This window comes from Panthera onca, chromosome C2 (assembly GCF_046562875.1).
Source record: "Panthera onca isolate mPanOnc1 chromosome C2, mPanOnc1 haplotype 2, whole genome shotgun sequence".
NCBI classification, from domain to species: Eukaryota; Metazoa; Chordata; class Mammalia; order Carnivora; family Felidae; genus Panthera; species Panthera onca.
Window position 1 is genome coordinate 3,783,256 of NC_138347.1, and position 19,699 is coordinate 3,802,954.

At 58.7% G+C, this 19,699-nt stretch overlaps 1 protein-coding gene across 5 annotated transcripts in view; it reads right to left on the reverse strand.

Moving 5' to 3' along the window:
- Positions 1–19,699, reverse strand: part of ABCG1 (ATP binding cassette subfamily G member 1) — an 81,195-nt gene that overhangs the window by 23,687 nt on the left and 37,809 nt on the right. For all 5 annotated transcript variants that reach the window (XM_078452740.2, XM_078452738.2, XM_078452739.2 and 2 more), the window contains 3 exons: positions 4,424–4,541; positions 2,606–2,738; positions 694–744 (listed from right to left, as the gene is read on the reverse strand). In XM_078452740.2, the coding sequence (XP_078308866.1) occupies positions 694–744; positions 2,606–2,738; positions 4,424–4,541 (302 nt within the window). The remainder of the gene's footprint in view (positions 1–693; positions 745–2,605; positions 2,739–4,423; positions 4,542–19,699) is intronic.

The window sequence follows — 19,699 nt, forward strand, 5'->3', positions numbered from 1 at the left end:
CATTGAAATCCCACTAGCACCAGGCTAGCCGGGGAGCGGAGGAGGGAAGCTGAGTCTCCCCCAGACGTTGTGTAAACATAAATCCGTCACATCCACCGCCGAGTGTGGCTTGCCCACTCCCGATGGGGTGCTGACCCGGCACCTTCCCTGTGCCCTGGGCTTTAGGGAAGCGGCAAGGAGGGGGATGAAAAGGTTTAGGAGGCCTCCAGCATCCTGGAAACTTACTTATTTGATTTTTTTAAGGCTGCTTAATAACACGTTAAGAACCAAATATCTTCTTGTGAGTGCGTGTGGGTGGAGGCTGGTTATTTTTAAGCGAGTGACTAACCATCTTCATTGTTAGTGTTTTATAAAAAACACTAACAATGGAGTACAAAGCACATTAAACACTAAAAAGGCGCAGAACGCTTGGTCTAGTGTTGAGGCTGGTGTCCTCTGACCACCTAAGCTTTCCTGCCGCGCCCTTGCCATTTGGTGGCTATGCTAAGAGCTGTAAGTCTTGTGGCAAGGCGGCCACTCCTGGGTCCCGGCTGCCAAGCCTGGGGCGCACACTGAGATGTCACTGTCCCCCATGCAGAAGGCTAGGTGACGAACCAGCAAACAGAAGCAGGGCCACAAAATCCCTCCCCACGCCTCCGCCAAAGGGATTTCACGCACTTTCTGGACCAACCTGTGGCCCAATCCCACACTTACCATCTCCCTTCTGCCTTCGTCCTTCTCCTGGAGCTTCAGATGTGCAGACACCTGCAGGGTGGGGAATCAGAACAGACCGCGGTCAGCAGGGCAAGCTAACTCACTGGTCTGCTGTGGGCTGGAGCCTGAGCGGCCACGCTGCCAGATAATGGAGGAAAGCCCCTGGAGCTCTTGGCTTCCTACCCCCCTTGGCTTAACAAAGGCGGGGCCCCAGAGAGCAGCACGTGTCTGGATTGCTTCCTGTCATCTCAGACGGCTTCTCTGCTGTGCCCACAAGAGAAGGTGGGTAGGGGCAGCTGACAGTCAAGGAAACCCCAGGCATCAGGGGCTTAAAGACCAGGCCACCCGTTAAACCACTGGACAGCTTAACGCTATCCACAGTGGGAGTGCTGACACCGCAGAAATTGGCAAGTGCTAAATATTAGGACCCCCCCTGTCATTGTTTTGTTTTGTTTGAGATCTGGTTGGCTGTGCACAATGCTGCTGGGTAAAACCTTGGGTAGCAACCGGCATCCAGTGTCAGCCCTGGTTCTGCCCTGCCGGGTTCCGTGGGCCGCCCTGGGAGACAGGGGGGCACCTCCCATCCAGGCCTGGGTGGCTCACAGGGCCGGCTGCCTGCTGGGTAACACCGAGTGCCACCTGGTGGTCTGCCTGGTGGTGGAAAGGATCAGAAGCAGCACGTGGAAAGGCACAGCTGTCGCGACACATGCCTGGGACTGGGTGTGGGTGGCTGGTGTCACCCCCACCCCTGTGACAGGACCTTCTGAAGTCAAAGGCATGATTTCCCCAAGAGAAAGGTATTTTTCAAGGTATCATACAACTCTCAAAATCAAAATCTTATTTAATTTCATGCTGAAAATGGATTTCACAGCACAGCCTGGTGACAGCTTGGTGAGAGTCACCAATCTTGTCTGCAAAAGAAAGTGATCGAGCTGGAAATCGAAATGAAGCTTCTCAGTCAAGTAACCAAGTGTTTAGTTCAGTAACTCACCAAGAAGCTAAACTCTGGTCTCCCAGGAGAAAGGCGAAAAACTAAGTTTGAATTTTCTAAATCGACTGTTCTTTTCGTAACCCCTTCTAAGTTCCCTGTGCCCCATGAGAATGGCCATTTGGAGGCAGAATAAGCCATTAGAGGCACTGAGCATGTGTGCCTGCCGGCAAGGCCCAGCCTGGTGGAGAGGTCTCTCCTTCCAGGACATTTAGCACCAGGCACATGAATGAAGACAACCCACAGAGCAGATCGGGGACAGGTGGTGTATCCGACATCTTACCTGCTCCCCTTTGCTGATCTGAGAAGCCCTTGGAGTTGCCCTTCAGATAAATTGGCAGGCAGCCCTCTCCAAGCCCGCAGAGAGGAAGCTTTGCCCTGTCCGGGTCAGGAGCACAGGGCAAGACCTCTCTGGGCAGGAGAGTGAAGGTAAAAGCCTGTTTACTGACCAGGCCCCAGGCAGAGCACTCCAGAACATCCCCCACGGTGCCAGGAGGGACCTGGGGGCCGCACACTATCTTTTGCAGCGGGTGAGGCAGAAAAGCTAGCAGCCCCATGCACAACCAGCGGGGGGCCGAGGACGAGACCCTCAAGGCCCTAACCCAGGCACCAGATCAGGGAACTTGGGCCCAAAGCCACAAACAACTAAGGGCAGCTGATGGCCCTTAGGAGTGATAGGGGTGTGTCTGATGGTGTATCAGTAACCTCACAAACTTGGCCATGAATTTGCCATCCAGAGTCTATGAGAAGTCAGGGTCTTGGGAGTTTGTTTTCGATGAAGCTGTCCAAACAGCATGCCTGGTGTGAGAGCTGCGCTGGAGGGAGGTGGCCGGCAGAGCCCCCAGCCCCACGCCGGGCACTGCTCTAATGGGGGGAGGGGGAAGGGGGGCGGCCCGTGCAGGCTCAGGCCGGTGGGCGGCTCACCATCATGGCTTCCTGCACAGTGAGGTGTGGCAACAGCATGTCGTCCTGCATGATGTAACAGGACACCTTCCGGAAGCAGCGCAGATCCCGGGGCAGGCCGTTGATGAGGACGACCCCCTTCATGCCAGTCTCCCTGCAGAGCCGAGAGCGGACACCGTCAGCTCCTCCTCCAGGGCCCTGGGGAGGGAGGAGGCCCCTCCCAGCATCTTCCCGACGGACCGTTTACCGCAGGGACACCAAGGGGCAGGCAGAAGGGGATGGGGACCCAGAACAGTACCAGGACTTGCAGGAAGGAGCTGCACGGAGACCATGCTCGGGATGGACGGGGAGGTGAACCGAATCCGTAAGTAACCAGCGCTTACGAACAAAGATGCGTGTGGGTGCTCCCACGCACGGCCACCAAGTGGGACGTGCCCCCCACCCCCCGCCACTGTGCTGGGGTTTGTGAGATTGGCTTCTGAGCGATGTCGTGAGTGGCCAAGGCTACCCCGAAGGCCAAGACTCTGGAGCTGGGGGTGTGGCCGCTATATAGGAACCAGCTCCTGAGGGCGGAGACCGAGCAGGCTCCCTGTGTGCAGGTGGCTCGGAGGAGGGGGTCTGGGCCCTGCATCCATTCGGCCAAGCGGATGCTCCTTCTCCACAGGGGAATTTGTCCCCTGGCCCAGCGACAGGTCGGGACATGGTGTGTGCACCCTGGAGACCTGAAGGGCACGGCCTCCCCCTCCCAGACCCACAGTGCATCTGCGCTGGCCCAGGGAGGTGGGGGAGGCCGGGACAGCCCCCTAAGGAAGTGCCTCCTGGATGTCTCGGGGCACAGAAACACCGAGGGATAGTGGAGACCAGTGAAATTACGGAGTCTAGTTTCCAGCCTCATCCCGGCCGTTACTATGACCTTGGGCTCTTTCCTCCAGGCAATGGGCTGGGATCCCCCCCACCCCAGGGAATAGCCACCTCCAGGCAGTGGGCCACAGCCCCAGGCTGCCTGAGCACCCCTAGGCCAGGCAGCAACTGTGGGTGTGGGATGTGCTGACAGTGGCTGCCCCCCCTCCTCCCCCCACCCATGCACCCCCTGATGCTGGACGTTGACTTCAACCTTTGTCAGGTTTTTAAAAATCCCAATTTCTGGCATTAAGGAGTAATGCAGAGGTCCCAAGGAAAGAGGTGATAGGGTCTTTTTGTTTCCAGGAGATGAAATTCTCCTGAGTATTAACAGTGTTTGCTACAGTTAGCAAATGCAAGCCCGAGAGCTGAAGACAGGTGACTCGAGGAGCACAGTTTTAACACCCATGAGGATCGGGCTTTCCGGTGACGCCCCCAGGAATGACACGGGGCAGGACGTCCGGGGCTAACACAGGCACTGGCAGGAGTGCGTGAGCTCGGGGACCCAGCCTGACGGTCCTCCTGCTCATCTTACATTAGACCCTGACTCACACTAGTCTTAGAGTTCTCCTGCCGTCCCCTCCCCAGCCTTGACCTTCCTCCTTCTTCCTATCCTGCGCCTGGCCGCGGCTGAGCCCACGAGGGAGCCCACCCGGCTGGTATGTCCCGTGACCTCCTTCCCCTGCACGTGGGCCGTCCACTCTCCACAGTCACGTGACACTGAGCAGGTGCTGCCCTCTGACACTTTCAAAGTCACTGCCGTCCCTGCAGGGCTTCCTTCCCGGACCCCAAGGCCTCTCGCTGCTAAACCCCACAGGTCACAGTCTGTACAGAACCTTAAGAAGTGACAGGTCGAACAGAAGGGGCTTCTCTCTCCCGACTGCCACCCACAGGCCAACCACGGGGTGAGGACCTGTTTCTCCGCAGAGGCGTGCTCACCTGTATCCAGCCAGAATGTTCATGAGTGTGGACTTCCCGGCCCCAGAGGGACCCATGATGGCCACCAGCTCCCCGCTGTTGAACTTCCCGGAGATGCCTTTCAGAAGGGTCTTGTATCCTGCAGAAAGCACATCACACCCGTTTCCCAGCTGCCGATCGCAGGGATCGTGGGCTTTTCCGCCAGGCAATACAGGCGAACCCACGAGGACACCCGGCGATGTAACCACGGCCAGAAAGCAAGATCTTACACGCGTGGCCTAAATGCTGAGTTCTGAGGGCGAAAGCCCACCGCCCGTGTGCCTCCGTCTTCCTCAGTTGCACACCCCCCGGCGTTACGTTAGCAGCGACCCGCACACGTGCGCTGCTCTAGTGTTCGTAAAGCCCTTGCATGTGCATTAATTACCTGGCCTACAGGGAATCCACCACCTCGTTTTGGAATAAGACCAGGGGGTCTGGTGTCTCCTTCAGGACCCCCACAGCCTGTGTGAACAGATCTCAACCCAGGGCCACACTGCCAGCCATGTCACTTCCGCCCCCACGATGGGGAGCAAGTGTGTTTATTTACTTATTTTTTTTTAATTTTTTTTAATGTTTATTTATTTTTGAGACAGAGAAAGACAGAGCGTGAATGGGGGAGGGTCAGAGACAGGGAGACACAGAATCCGAAGCAGGCTCCGGGCTCCGAGCTGTCAGCACAGACCCCGACGCGGGGCTCGAACTCACAGAGTGTGAGATCATGACCTGAGCCGAAGTCGGACGCTCAACCGACTGAGCCACCCAGGCGCCCCGCAAGTGTGTTTATTAATGAAACGGTTATTTCATTTATTTACAGTTTGGACACACACGAACTATTCATGCAAGATTTCTTCACAAACCATCGCCTTCTAATTAAATAATTAAAATAGTATTAATTAATTAATAATTAAGGGCTTATCGTTTTGCAGCCACATCAAATTGCTTTGGAAGCTCTGCCAAGTCTCCATCCGAGAGCCTCGTAAAAGGAGAAGGGCCACACGTCACAGAGACAGCCACGTTCGCCCGCCTTCGAGTAGACGGTTCAACGTGCGGCAATAAAACAGAGGCAGCTGGACCCACAGGTAAAGACTCCTGATTCGGACCCATTTTCTCCGTTCCTGAGAAACGTGCTCAGAAGGGACTCCTCCAGGACCACAGTCACGCAAACGAAGCATTTCACCCCCCACGGCCAACACTTACAGGGGCCGGTGAAGCCCTCCAGGCAGGGAGCCCCTCCTTTCGACTTTCTTCCCAGTCGCTGGCTGTATGCTCCCGGTACCCCCAAACCTGCACGGGCCTGGGGGGGTTCTTGCCCAGCTGTCTACTCGTCTTCCACAGATGGGGCCCCTCAACCCCGCACCTGTCACCATGTGCCACCTCAATTTGGACAGGGAGTCCCCGAGGACTTGTTTAATCAGGCAGAGAGAAGCAGAAGCAAAAGGCAGGAAGCCTGTGGCCCCGCGATCTGCCTCATTACGGAGAGCGGCGGAGTCCCCTGGGGAGACCGTGCCGGGTAGGAAGGGGCAGAGCAGCTCACATTCCTACCGCTGGGATGTGGGGGACTCAGCGGAAGGAGCAGAGGGAGACCAGCTGCAGGCAGGGGCTGGGACCCCAAGGACGGCGTCTGCATCTGCCCCGTGGCGGACGGACACGTGGAAAAGTGGGGGGTCAACAGAGGCGTCTCTTCTGCAAGGCCAAGCTCCCCGTGCGGTGGGACCTCATCAGGCGCCCCGGGGCCTGGGCCACAGGGACCCGAATGACATCACTGAGGGCGCACTAATTCCAGGCAGGCGTCTGCTCCTTCCTGGCCTCCCGGTGGGCAGTTCAGGTGGGGATCGGGGTTACTCCCGAGCAAACCCTCCCTTGAGTCTGTCCTGTGAACCAGTAACCTCCCGAGGATGTAGGTGACTCACTGAGATGGCCATGTGCGGGCCAAGGGCCGTCTGACGGCCTGGGGGCGGCCTTGTGCCTCGGGGTTCCGAGAGGCCCTTTCCCTCTGGGCAGAGCCCATGGGGGCTCCTCTGACAGCACCTGGGGCTGCCCCTTGGTATTGGGGTGCACACTGGGCACCAGATAATAGCACAACTCACACAGGCGGTGATGCCCACGGCCGGCACACCGGGACGTGCACCAAACCCACGGGAGCGGTGGACTCATCTGGCCCTTTCAAGAGAAGGTGGGCCCGTAGGGGTGTGGCCTGTGGTCTTGTCATTTAGAGCCACCGACTGGGACTGTACATGTGCCCACGAACCCCGTACTGGCTTCGTGGGCCAGGGCCAGGTGGAGCGAGGCTGGTGAGGCTGACGACTCATGCCTCGGGGAGGGGCGCTGGCTCCCAGGGCAGCCAGGAGGCCAGGTGCATGCGGCGGGCTGGCCGAGGGGGTCCTCCCGAGTGGGGCCTGCACGGGTCCGGTGGCGGAGAAGGTACCAGACCCGGCGTGGGGCTGTGCTTCTTTAAGATCGGAAACCTGCTTTTCTTTAGAAACAGCGAACACACATTCGGGAGTGAAGAATCGTAAAAGTGACAGCGGAACCAAGAAATCACCAGTCTGTCTGGACCCGCAAGGGTCCGAGTTCACACTCGGACGTGGGGCCCCCAGTGTGGTGCCCAAGGACCGGGCGCGCCCATTAGAATCGTGTTTGTGAGTGTCCCACACGTGCTCACTCTATCTGTGCAGCAAACTCGTCCTTGGCTGCAGAGCCTTGCACTTGACCCCTTGCAGAAATAGGGAATGCGAGAATACGTGAGGCGTCCCAAACCCCCGCCCTACGTCCCGAGCTTGAGCTCGGCCCAGCCCAGCTCTTGGCACGATGGGGGAGCCACCTCCTTCATGTGCTGTGGACACTCGATACGCGTGCTCTCCCTGCTGCTTCTGGTGAGGCAGTGATTTTCCGGGGATCGCCAAGTGCGGAAACCACAGAGGGGCAGGGCCCCCCTGCCGCGTGCGGACAGCCCGTCCCTAAAACAGCCGGGCAAGAAGCCAGATCAAAACCCACACAACAGAGGAGCGGAGAGACAGACACAAAGACAGAGAGGACAGTGCCCCAGGTCCCTCCAGCCCAGGGACGAGAACTCTGCTCAGACACCGGTCCTTCCACCTCAGAGGAGGTTAGCGCCACTCTGTCGCGGGGACCCACGTTGGCGAACAGTGCTTCAGGGGGCAGCAGCGTCTGTCGACCCCCACAAGGTGCTGAGGACACACAGCAGCAAAGCTTCAGCCTGGGGGGGGGGGCGGCACACAGATGTCTCATTTTGTAGAAACGTGCCCTTGGAGGGGAAGGACGGGGGACAGCCCGGCCCTCGGGCGAGTGCCAGCTCTGGGCGCGCTCACTCGGGGTGAGCGCGGCACCCGCTTCGCTCACATCTTCCCCTCTGTGCCCCACAGCAAGCTGAGTACTGGGTTCCTCCCCATAAGCTGCAGAGCAGAAGCCAGGGCCCAGAGAGGGCGTGTGACCTGCCCAAGGTCCCACAGCGGGTCAGCAGAGAAGGCCAGCATTCCAAGCGCTGTGCGAAACTCCAGCAGGGGCTCTTGCAGCCGGGGTCCTGATGTGCCGCCAGTGCCAGCAATGCCGTCGCTCCCACCCCCCAGCGTGGCCTGACCCCCGCCCCCCCCCCGAATCAGTGTCAGCTCAACCCAGGTATGGTGCATTCCGTCTGCTACTGTGTGAAGCACTTCACAGAGAAAGGGAAGAAATGAGGCGCCTTTCGCCCCCCAAAGACAGGATCCCCTCCCTCCCCGGAGGCCCAGGTTGCCACCCAGGGGCAGGCGGAGCTGAGAGTTCCCGGGGGGGGGGGGGGGGGGGTCGGGCCAAAAACACCCTGTGTGCACCCAAAGAGCTCGGAGCGGGTCGAATCCTCCCCTCCCCTTCCAGATCTTCATTCGTAAAACGCCCTCAAGGTAAAAACAAACACTTCCTGCCAGGGTGAGGGAGGGTCTTCTGTGGTTTAGGGAGGACTCAAGCCCTGTGTATGTTAGGGACCCCTCGGTGCACGTGGGAAGACGGGCGTCCTCTGACCGAACAGACGCTCCCTGATACTAAAGTGCCTCCAGCCACCCAGCCCGGCGGCGCAGGGACAAAGGGGTTCGGCAGACGTGTTTCAGAGCAGCGCCCGCCAATCGGGGCCCGCTGTCGGAGCCCTCGGGGACCCGTTAGGCCCCGATCCTGGTGACCTGCAGAAAATAACAAGCAGCATGTCCCGCAGCCTCCAGCCAGTGACTCGCTGGCTCAGGCCTCGTTGACCGAGTTGTGGCTTTAGAACAGGCGGCTGTTTCTAGAGAGGTTTCCAGGGTCAGTGGGTCGCTAGGTTTTGTTTCTGAGCCGCGGCAAACAAGGGCGCGCTGTCTCACCGCGCCGGGCAGCGGACGGAGAAGCGGGCGCCCCCAGAGAGGGGGCTCTTTCCGCGCTCGTCCGAGGGCCGAATGCCATCCTGACGGTCCAGGGCGCTGACCCCGCCGGGGGTGGGGCACTCACGCCATAAAAATAACGGTGCAGGAACAGTCCCCACGCGGGCAGCTGTGCAGAGGCCACAGAGGGGCCGCCCTCCTGGGTCTGCTCGCTCACTCAAGACCCGGCCCAGGTGGCTGTGCCCACAGAATAAACCACGGACTCCCCTGCTTTGCTGCAGAAGCAAATGGGCGTGGCCACGTTCCAATAAACCTGACTTACAAACCGAGGAGGCGGGCCGATTTGGTGGTTTGTGACCCTGTTCTAGAACTCTGGAGCAGGGACTGGCCCGGCACCAGAGGCGGCCGGGCTCCCGCCAGGTCGCTTCTCTCAGGCGGGTGCGCTTGCTAGCTGCGGGAAGGCCAGGTAGGGCTGGCTGGCGTGCGCCTGCTCTAGGGGAGAATGGGGGAACTGAGGCAGCTCTGAGAGGAAACGAACTTCACCCTACACCCCGGAGCGAGGGGGACGCTAGCCCAGACCCAACTCAGCAGCATGAATGAGACGGCCTGTCAGGGTGCCCGCTGCTCCCCCATCACACCCAGACTCCCCAAGGTGGCATCCTGACCAGGAAGCCACACTGCCCCTGGGCGGGGCGGGGGGAGCCCCCTAGGACCGCGGTCTCCAGAGCCACCCACGGGGGCCACCTCCTCACGGGCCCTCAGGGCAGCTGCTATCAGCACCCCACTTCCACGGGAGCCCGAGAAAAGGTGACCTCAGGGCCCATTCTCTGATAGAATGTTCTAGTCCCTGTCTCCAAACCTTACCCAGGTATACTAGAAACACGTTGGTTCGAAGCAATCCCCAGCTGCAACTCCCAGGGTGGTTTTCAGGCCTTGAGTGTTGGGGGTTCAGGGTGGAGTTGTGGGGGGGGGGACAGGGAAGGGAGGGAGGGAAGGAGGGAAAGAGGCAGGGATGGGGGGATATGTGCTCTACCCCTGGAGTGGACCGAATACTAGCCTCCAAACAAGTCCACATCCTAATCCTGAGAATCTGTGTTACCCTGCAGATGGGATTAAATTAAGGATCTTGAGATGGAGATGTTACCCTGGATTATCCGGGCAGGCTCAAAATAATCCCAAGAGTCTTTCTAAGGGAAAGCGGGAGACAGGCGGGTCGGAGGCAGGACTGGAGATACGACCAAGGACGCAGAGGCTGAGGAAAGAGACAAATCGGGTGATGCCCCCCTGTGGGCTCTGAAGATGGGGCAGGGGCCACAAGACCAGGAGTACAGCCGCTGGATGCTGGGAAAGGCAAGGAAAAGATTCTTCCTGGAAGTCTCCAGAAGGAACACAGCCCTGATTTGGGACCCCCAACGTCCCAAACTTGAAGACAATCCATGTGTGTTGTCTGAAGCCGCCAGGTCTGTAGCGATTTGTTACCTCGGCACCAGGACACCCGTAAACCCCTCCCCACCCCGCTCAGCCGATGCCCAGGTGCTGCCTGTGGGGCCATGTCCCCCCGAGGACCACGTCCCCCCTCCTCTGTGGACATGACGGACAGGCCAGCAAGCCTCACGAGGAGCAGCTCGACGGACGGTCTTCCCTCCGGGAAGGAAGCCCCGGGCTGTTCTAGAAGAGATGAGTGGTACCATCTGGCAAATCTTCCAGAACGAGTGTCTCTTCTATCCGGTGTCATTCTGACTTTCTCGGGTCATCCACACGGCACAGAGCCTGGTTAGACCAGGTCCCCAGTGTAGACTTTTCATAATGAGGTTAAAGGAAGCAGATTAAACTTTGCAATTAAACGTGAACAGAAAAACAAGGAGAGGGAAGAGTAAGGTGGTGGGAGGCAGCCGAGGGCCCCTCCAGCTCTGCTCACGACTAGGGAGCGGCCATGGACAGACCGCCTACCCGTCCTGGCCTCAGTTTCCCCAGGATAAAACCCGTTCTGGCACTAGAATCCTCTAGATTCTTCCAGGAGTCACATGTGGCTTTCTTTCCCTAGACAACCAAATGGTGGCTGGGGGTTACATGCGGTACCCACTGACACAGCCAAGGGGTCCTGAGACTGGGAGTCCCCTCTGCACGTGCCAAGCTCACGGCGAGTGTCTGCGACGGAGGCCAGGTCCGGGTTCGTCATCGTGCAGGGCCTGACACTGAACCTTCCCTCAGCCCGAGCACGTGCTTTATTTTCACACGTTCGTCAGCTCTGAGTAATGACGACAAAAAAGAAAGGAGCCCCAAGCGGCTTAGGAAGAGCCAGGTAATAAACACAGACCGTCGACTATTTTTAAATGTATGGGATTTAACTACAGATCTTTTCAGCGGTAAAATTTCCCACAGCTAATGCCCAGAATCCTAGAGCGAGTCATTTTCCAGCTCTGCCAGGCAAGACTCACGCCAGCCAGTCCCTCAGACCACACACAGCGTGACCCCCCACCCCCATTACCCAGAACTGTATTTCAATAATGCTTTGTCTTCTCTGCCATGAGGGAGAGACACAGTCAGACGTTCCTACCCAACTGACGAAGATCAATGCCGACGCACCGGATACGAAAACGACGGCGATCCGAAGATTGCGTGATCCGGGTAGTACCGAGACACCCCGGATCGTTCTCGAAAGAGCAAATCAGTGGAAAGATGGGAGAGGAGAGCAGGTGGGGTACAGAGAAGGCTTCTGTGTTCTGGGGCGGGGGGCTGGCTTCAGGGGCTCCAGCGTGGGCCCGGGGCTCTGATCGCTCACGGCACACCGAAGTGTACAATCTCCTGTGCACGCCAAAGCTGCCCATCTGTATCCAGACAGCATGCAGCCCATGGAGCCCATATGCACGTGCTCCCTCCTTACACAGCTTTATTCTCAAGAAGCACAGTGCCTCCCACCGTGCAGGGAGGCATCTCTGGACCAGGGGCATGTCAAGGCCAGTTCGATCGAATCCTAAATTACGTGACATTCTCCCTTGCCCTTAACTTAAACGCGTTCCCGGGAGGGCTTGGATCTTGGCATCAGCATCAGAGTGGCTCTGAGCGCCCAACATCGTGGTTGCTGGCCCCAGGTGACCTGTGTGACCTGGGTGATGGGAAATGGCGTCCCGGTTAATATCCCATCGGGGTTCTCTGAGATGCTGACCCGCTGAGACAGCCGTGGGGCGCGAAGGCGTGAGCGGGCCTGGGTACAGTCGAGCCGTGAGGACGGCAGTACCCGGTACATGAACCTCTCTATCCCAGCCACCGCTCCTGGAGCCCAGCCGACAGTGCCCGCCGTCCCCTGTGGCCTCGGGCGCAGCAGCTGAAAACCCCACTGGCCCCGGTGGCAAGACAGACAGGGTCCTGCCAGTGACACCGTGTCAGCATCTTCCCTGCATCGCCATCAAGGGCTGTTTTGAGGCAAAGCCCTCTGCATATGTCATTGAATCAGCCTCAGTGAGCCCAGCAGCCCCGGGGGCAGGGGGCAGAATGAATGTCAGAGGAGGGGACCGAGGCTTACAGAGGCTTACAGAGGCCGAGGGACTTGCCCAGGGCACACGGGGAGGAAGTGTCCACCCCTGGATCCAAGTCAGGGCCACCCCTTTCCCAGTGCTGCTCTGGAGACGGGGAGACGGCGCCCGGTGACCGGATCCCAGCCAGCCCCCCTTGAGGGCGTCGGCACACGGGCTGGAGAACAAAGCCCAGGGCTTGCCAAATAGCAAAAGGTCTCAAAAACCACATCGGAATTCCTTCTCTTGGATCCAGCGTAGAATCAGTCAGGGCATAAAGCCATCACGTCAGAAGGACGACTGAGAAGTGTTGTTTCTGGGACACCAAAGAGCGGGAATCGGGGAACATGAAGAACTTTAAGCGAAAGCAGGGCCCCCCTCCTGAAACCAGAGGGAGCCCGAGCCGCGATTAAAGGGGAAGAGCAACACAAACCAACAAGAACCGCGCAAGCAGAGTCTCCGAGGGTCGCTCCGCGATTTCCATAAAGTCCCCGCCCCGAGCGGTGGGCAGGAAGCTCACAAATGAAATTCTGACTGCGTGTCCACTTCAGGTGCCCTCTCTGTGATCCTTACCTGCACGAGGCCGCCGTGCACCCACGAACGTGCCCACACACCAGGTATACACAGGCACACTCACACCCCACCACATGCCCACACCCTGGTACACACACGCACACATGTACATGCACACCACACACACCATCACACCATCACACCCCACCACACACACATGCACACCCGCACCCCACCATGTACACACACAGGCACACCGACACCCCACTCCACACACACCACACCGCCAGCCAGTTCGTGAGAACACTGGCAGTGGAACAGCCCTGCCCCAGCACAGCCACTAAAAATTGGATGCAAGTCATTTACATCTGCCTGTCAGGCATGAAGCAGGTTTTTATCACCACGTTATTTTTATACTTCTAAAAGCAGAACTGGTCTCTTTCACACACTTCTAAACCTGGCCAGAACAATGAAGAAAAAAATCCTGACTCTTCAAACGATGCCAGCAGGGCCGCGAGGGTGCCAAACAATCCCCCAGGCATCCCATCATCCTCACCTGAGCAGAACACGCAGTACCTGGTCTCCACGCCCACGGCGGAATTCTCTATGGAGACCGACGTTTGTAAGATAAGCCCAGCTGCACACCTCCCTCCCCCCATGCCCCTCCCCCTCCTCCCTTCCCTCCCTCTCCTTCCCTGGTCTCCCTCCCTCTCGCTCCCTCCTCCCCCTCCCTCCCTGTCCCCTCCTCCCCCTTCTTCCCTCTCCCTCCTCTCTCCCTCTCCCTCTCCTCTTCTTCCCACTACTCTTGGCCCCGGAGCTAAAAGGATCTCTTGTTCAAAGGGTCTCTCTCCAGCCCCTTCCCCCTCCCCCTCCAAGAGTAACCTCAAGGCACGAAGGACAGAACTCCGCGTTCCTATAAATCCAGACATTTTGCTCTTAGCCCACCTGCTTCTTCCCTGCAACACCCAAGGGCCTCCACATTCACGCCTCGGTTTTCCTTATTAAGTGGCAAAGCCACGCCTACAAACCAACCCTCTTTCTCCTTTTTTATGCACCTTCCGAAACAGTGAAGGGGGCTTCTGACATGACAGCAACAGCAGGGAAGACGGGCTCGTAACGTGAACACGGGCCCGAACACGGGGTAGGTGAGGGCTTCCGAGACGTTACCATGTGTCCCCAAACCGTGCAAACAGCACGTCCCCGCTCTCTGCCGGCCCAGCGAGTGTTGGGGCAGCAAGTCCAGTCGGCTTCAGCACGGCTAACTCAACCGGTCCGACCGTGACCGTCTACCACTGGTCTTACAGCTCCCTCTCCCCCCAGCAGCTGGATAACAGACAAAGCGCTGAACTTTCCAAGGGCTTTCCTCTGGGCGTGACTTTAATGGACCCAAAATGGTCACCCGGCCACAGTTCAGGATGCCTTTCCACCCTTCCTTCCCTAGAGCCTCTCTGCTTTATTGTCCCTGGCTGATGGTCTCCCTCACCGCCCATTTCCCCTGTCCGTCTGTCCGTCTGCCGCCCCACTTCGGCCCGGCTCTAGGCCCAAGCAGCTCCCTCATTCTTTCTGCCGGCTTCGGCCTCAGGATTTTAAACCGCACTGGGGAACGATCACATCAATGAACATCACGGGAGACGGTGCTCAGTGTCCAGCAAGCACCCCAGGGAGGCGCACACGCCCCCTCTCACCTCCTGCCCCAGCAGGTGCATCTGGGGTCACTGGGCAGAGCTGCATAAATGTGGTTTCCGTTTCCCCGGGAAGCCAGTCGCGGCACCAAGGGTTTCCGTCCAGCTCCTCTCTGCGCAGGGCTTTTGGCCTAGGGGTCGGTGGGCTACGGACACCCTGGAGGGTCACACGAGGGCCTTTCTCCCTCTAAGGAAGGGCTTTGGGCAAGAAAACCATGCAACGGGCATCATCCGGTGCCTTGCTGAACTGCGCCTGGTGTGGCCGGGATTTAGTCCCCCACCTTCCGCGGTGGCTGGGGCTGTCCTCCCCCAGCGAGCACCAGCTCATCCCCAGTCTGGTCCTGTGACCTGCTCCGGGCACCCGCCCTTGGAGATGCCGCGCTTGACCGGGTCTCCACATGTCTGCACCACCCACATTCTCTGCCGACGTGCCCCACTCAGACCCCGGTGTCTGTCTCCCACCGGGGTGGTGACCAGCCCTCGATTCCGGGCAGGGCGGATGCACTCCCCGGGGCCAGCGGCCCCAAGGCTGGGATCCGGATCCCAGCGCCCTGAAGCTCCTGCCGTGTCCCTCCCCGAGTGCCGACGCTGCACGCAGGCCTGCGGGGACGTTGGGAGACCGGAGCACTCGGGTGGCAGCCCCTGGTGCAAAGATTCTTGCTGTTGCTGCCTGCCCCAAGCAGCACCAGCGTCAGCCGCGCTCAGGGCGGCCACCGCCCGCCAGGATGACGTCGGGGGAGGGCTTCCCTCCAATGACTTCCCAAGGAGGCCGTGGTCACCGAGCTGGAAAAGGGACCGTCCCCTCCACCCTGCAGTCGCTGCACCAGGAGGTTGCCCCCGGCCCCACAAGCAGCTCTTCTGTGAATGACAGTTTATCGCGGGACACGTTTCAGAACTGGAGGACATTCACCGGCGTTTTCCGTTGAAGAAACATCACAGTACGACTCGGACCAGAGGCCACACGCTCTCCAAAAAGGCACAGTAGAGACTCTCAAACGGGACAACCTAGAAGTGTTGCCGCATTTCGCCATCAGCCAGGCTGGCTGCCATAACACGTCACAGTCGCCCGAGCTCCGTGCTCGTCGGGCTCTGAGGCGTCCCGGACCTACTGGACCCGTTTGTGCTCGGCGGGGCTATTTAAGGAAAGTCGTGGTTACCGCTGTGATCTGTCCAATGACTGCTTCCCCATCCCAAGTTCAAAGTCTGAAGGGGGAAAGGAAAAACTAAGCCCAAATCAGCACATGTGCAATTGTACATACAGAGGGCTCTGGGCGGCTTCCAGAAGCACGCCATGGCTGGTGACCGCTGGGCTCTACTCCCCTCCCTCTTTGGGAAACGTTGATGGTATTTCCCCAACAGGAAATGGCAGCCACAGCTCGGTCTCCTGCAAGCACCCGGGCAGAGCTGGAGATAGCTCAGCCATGAGTCACCGTGCGTGGCCACATCCGAGAAACGTTCTGGGGACAGCTTCAGAAGACGCAGATTGGAGGACACTGTATTTCCACATTTGGCATTTCCAAGGACCCCGTGGCATGACCGAGGTGGCTAAGCCAGGGATGCCACTGACCCCACCAGCTTCATGAACTTTCCCTGTTGTTCTGGGTTACACAGCCGTGGAAAGGACCCCACACACAGACGCAGGCCTGACACCCATCCTAGAGGGTCACTCCGGCTCCCTGAGTAAAAGCTCGGTACCCTCTGGGCCAGTGGGGATTCCCCGTGGCATCCTGAGCCTCTTGGGTGGCCCTCTGGATGGGGCCCCACTATCTCCCCCTCCAGGACCACCTCTGTGTGGCCAGGCCCAGGGTTCTGGGCCTTCCTGCCACAACTGGGCCCTGCCAGGCCCATCTCCCACCACCCAGTGATGAAACTCAACTTTCCCCGCACACCAGGCCAGTCTGCTGGGGTCCCCCAAACATGCCTTGCCTGGTGTATTTCACCCCACAGAACATGCCCCCTGTGCTGGCTCCATCATGGTCCGGCCAGGGACGTGGCCCCTGGGAGAGAGTGACCTTTACGGGGTGACTGGTGATGGCTCAAATCCCAAAGCTACCCCTCTGTTTTCTCATCTCTAAAGTGGGGATAACCACACCTACCTGCTTGGAAGGTGAAAGGAGGAGAGCACTGGGCCGGGGGGGGGACCTCTGGTGCTTGGCTGGGCCTCCGTGAACACAACCCCCTCCAAACTAGACAGGCTTCTTCCTCCAAGCAACTGGGCCATTTTCATCTATTTGTTCCATTGGCCAACTCATTCGCCACCTTGAGAGTCAAGGCGGCAGGTGCGGAGGCAGGCCGGTCGGAACCCACTCCTGCCTTCCTCCAGGCTCTCCGCCTGCCGGGGGAGGGCCACCCAGTCCCTCACGGGGCCGGGGGCCGGCGTCCGTGGGGCGCGGTGCCTGGGGCAGTGTGGGACGTCGGAGCACGAGTTCTATCATTGTCACCGCGCTGTGGTCGCTCTGTTGTCAGCTCTGCCCTCACGTCCCTTGCAGGGGGAAGACGGGTCCCTCCTGGGAGCCTGGTCCTCCCGGGTACCGGGGAAGGCCTCACACCCAGCGCCCGTCCAATCCTCGGCCTGGCTCCTGACCAAGTCTCCAACCAACAAGGCGTGACGAGAAGCCATAATCACAAGAGACGCAGGCTGAAGTGGTACCTGCAGTTCGGGGAGCAGGGGACCCAGAGACGGCCGGGTTCACGGCACCGCGCGGGAGAGGCCGACACAGCCGTGCGCTAAGGGCACGTGCAACCCACGAACGAAACTCCGGGGACCACGCGCGGCCACAGGGAGGACTGGCGAGCCGGCCGGAGAGGCGGCCCTGGCCCTGGATGGACTGACTCGCTCTCTGGACGGCCCGGTGCGTGTCCTCAGCCGCCCACTTCCGAGGAGCAAGCCGAGTGTGGCTCCTGAAGGTCTGAGCGCCACTGCACGCAGCCTCCTGTCCCTGGAGTCCTCGCCTGTGGGCAGGACACCCCACAGGCACCCACAGAGCAGAGACCAATGAGGTGCCCAGCGGGGCCGGGGGAGCCAGCTGAGCTTGAATCTGGCGTCTGCGCGTTTAAAGGCCTTCAAAATGTGACCAGACGTGCCACAGTCCCCCAGGTCCCTGGCAAGCAGGGTGGCAGGATTCATCCAGGGGGAAGGCCGCTCCGCCAAGGAGGCCCCGTCACCTCCTTCTAGGGCGCTCTCCTCCTGTGTCTTCCCTTCCCGTCGTCCACCGGGAGCCCCAATCCCTGGGCTTGCAGGTCAGAACCCCACGTCACGGACGGGCACACGCCGGCCCTCCCTCAGCGGGAGCCCTCCATCCATCCCTTCTGCTTTTTCCTTTCTTGATCGCAGACCGCTTCAGTCGCAGGGCGCTGGCGACCGCAGTCACCCCGGCTTCCGGGCTCCCTGGGCCCGGGCACCATTCCACGCTCCCACGTGGACTAAGTCAGCGGATTCCCACACGACCCTGCGTGGGACGTACTTTTAATACACCCACTTTACGGGTGAGAACATTGAGGGATGGAGAGCTAAAATAACCTTCCTGGGGTCCCGGGGCCAGCGGGCTGAGAAGTCAGCACTTAAACCACCTGGCCTGGTCCCGAGTGTACCTGTGATGCTAACTCGCTCTCCGACACAGATGGAAGGAAAAGAAATGAATACTCATGTGCCCACCACCCGGGTGAGGAAACAGAGTGTCTGCTGTACCCCGTGCCCTCCTGGGGTCCCCACGCTCTCTGTGGGCCGCAGCCTGTCTCCCTCATGGCACACAGACCGGTCAGGTGGTGGCCCTGGAGACCCTGGTGCCCGCACACCACTGATCCTTCTACTCCCCCCTCCCCCCCACACCCCCCCAGATCTGGACACCACGCCGGGCGCTCGGCCGGGCTCTGGCCCCCTTCCTTCCTGGGCAGTGGGCCTCCCATTACACATTCTGTCCCCCGCCCCTGCTTCCTCCCAAGGGGATGGTGCCCACCCCTCTCGGCTCCTGGTTTCTAGAACCCTGCCATGTATCACTCCCGCTTCCAGTGACCCCCTCCCCTGTGTAAATTCCCCTCCCCTCAAGGGCCATGCTTTATCCACTTTTTTCCTTCCCGAGACTTAGCCAGAGCACTTTGCTTATAACAGATAACTAACAACAAATTTGTTGAATGATGAACAGATGCTTTATGAACTTGTTAAGAACATGGGGAAAAAACTCAAATATTTTCTAACCTGAAAATTACTCAAATGGAGAAAGACGCAAACCCCCCAAGAAGGGTTGACTAGAAATTGTTTCTCAAGAGTATGTAACACCTCACATTTCTTTTTTTTTTTTTATGTTTATTTATTTTTAAGAGAGGAAGAGACAGAGTGTGAGCAGGGGAGGAGCAAAGAGAGAGGGAGGCACAGAATCGGAAGCAGGCTCCAGGCTCCGAGCTGTCAGCACAGAGCCCGACGCGGGGCTCGAACCCACACACCATGAGATCATGACCTGAGCCAAAGTTGGAAGCTTACCCGACTGAGCCACCGGGCGCCCCTACACCTCCCGTTTCTTACGTTAGATGTTCCTGTCTAATTTGAAGCAGAAAAGGGTTTCCCTGGTGTAGTTTAAAAATCATGGTCAAGTTTACAATCTCGTGATCCTAGGCTTTTGCTTCCCCCCCACCCCCCGCCCCACTTATCCTAAGCTGGTTACATGCGGCTTTGGTGCTGATAGCAGAGGCAATAATATATCACCTTCTCACTCAGAAGGAAATAAAGATACGCACATGAGATACAAATTTAGATGTGGCAGGGACAGTGTTTGATCTCAAAAGCTGATTTATCTTAAATCCAACTCTGTCAACCCAGGCCTTATTTTTCTAGAAAACTGGATTCTGTGAATCTTTAAGTTCTTTTCCTTACTTAAAAATAAATACTCACATAGGGGCGCCTGGGTGGCTCAGTCGGTTAAGCGTCCCACTTCGGCTCAGGTCATGATCTCGCGGTCCGTGGGTTCGAGCCCCGCGTCGGGCTCTGTGCTGACAGCTCGGAGCCTGGAGCCTGCTTCGGGTTCTGCATCTCCCTCTCTCTCTCTCCCCCTCCCCTGCTTGTGCTCTGTCTCTATCTCTCGAGAATAAATACACTTAAAAAAAATTTAAAACACAATACTCACATATAAAAGTAATCATACGTGAATACATCACATATACAAGCACTGATACCTGCTTATGCGGCTGTATCTTGAAATCACATCTCTGACTCCC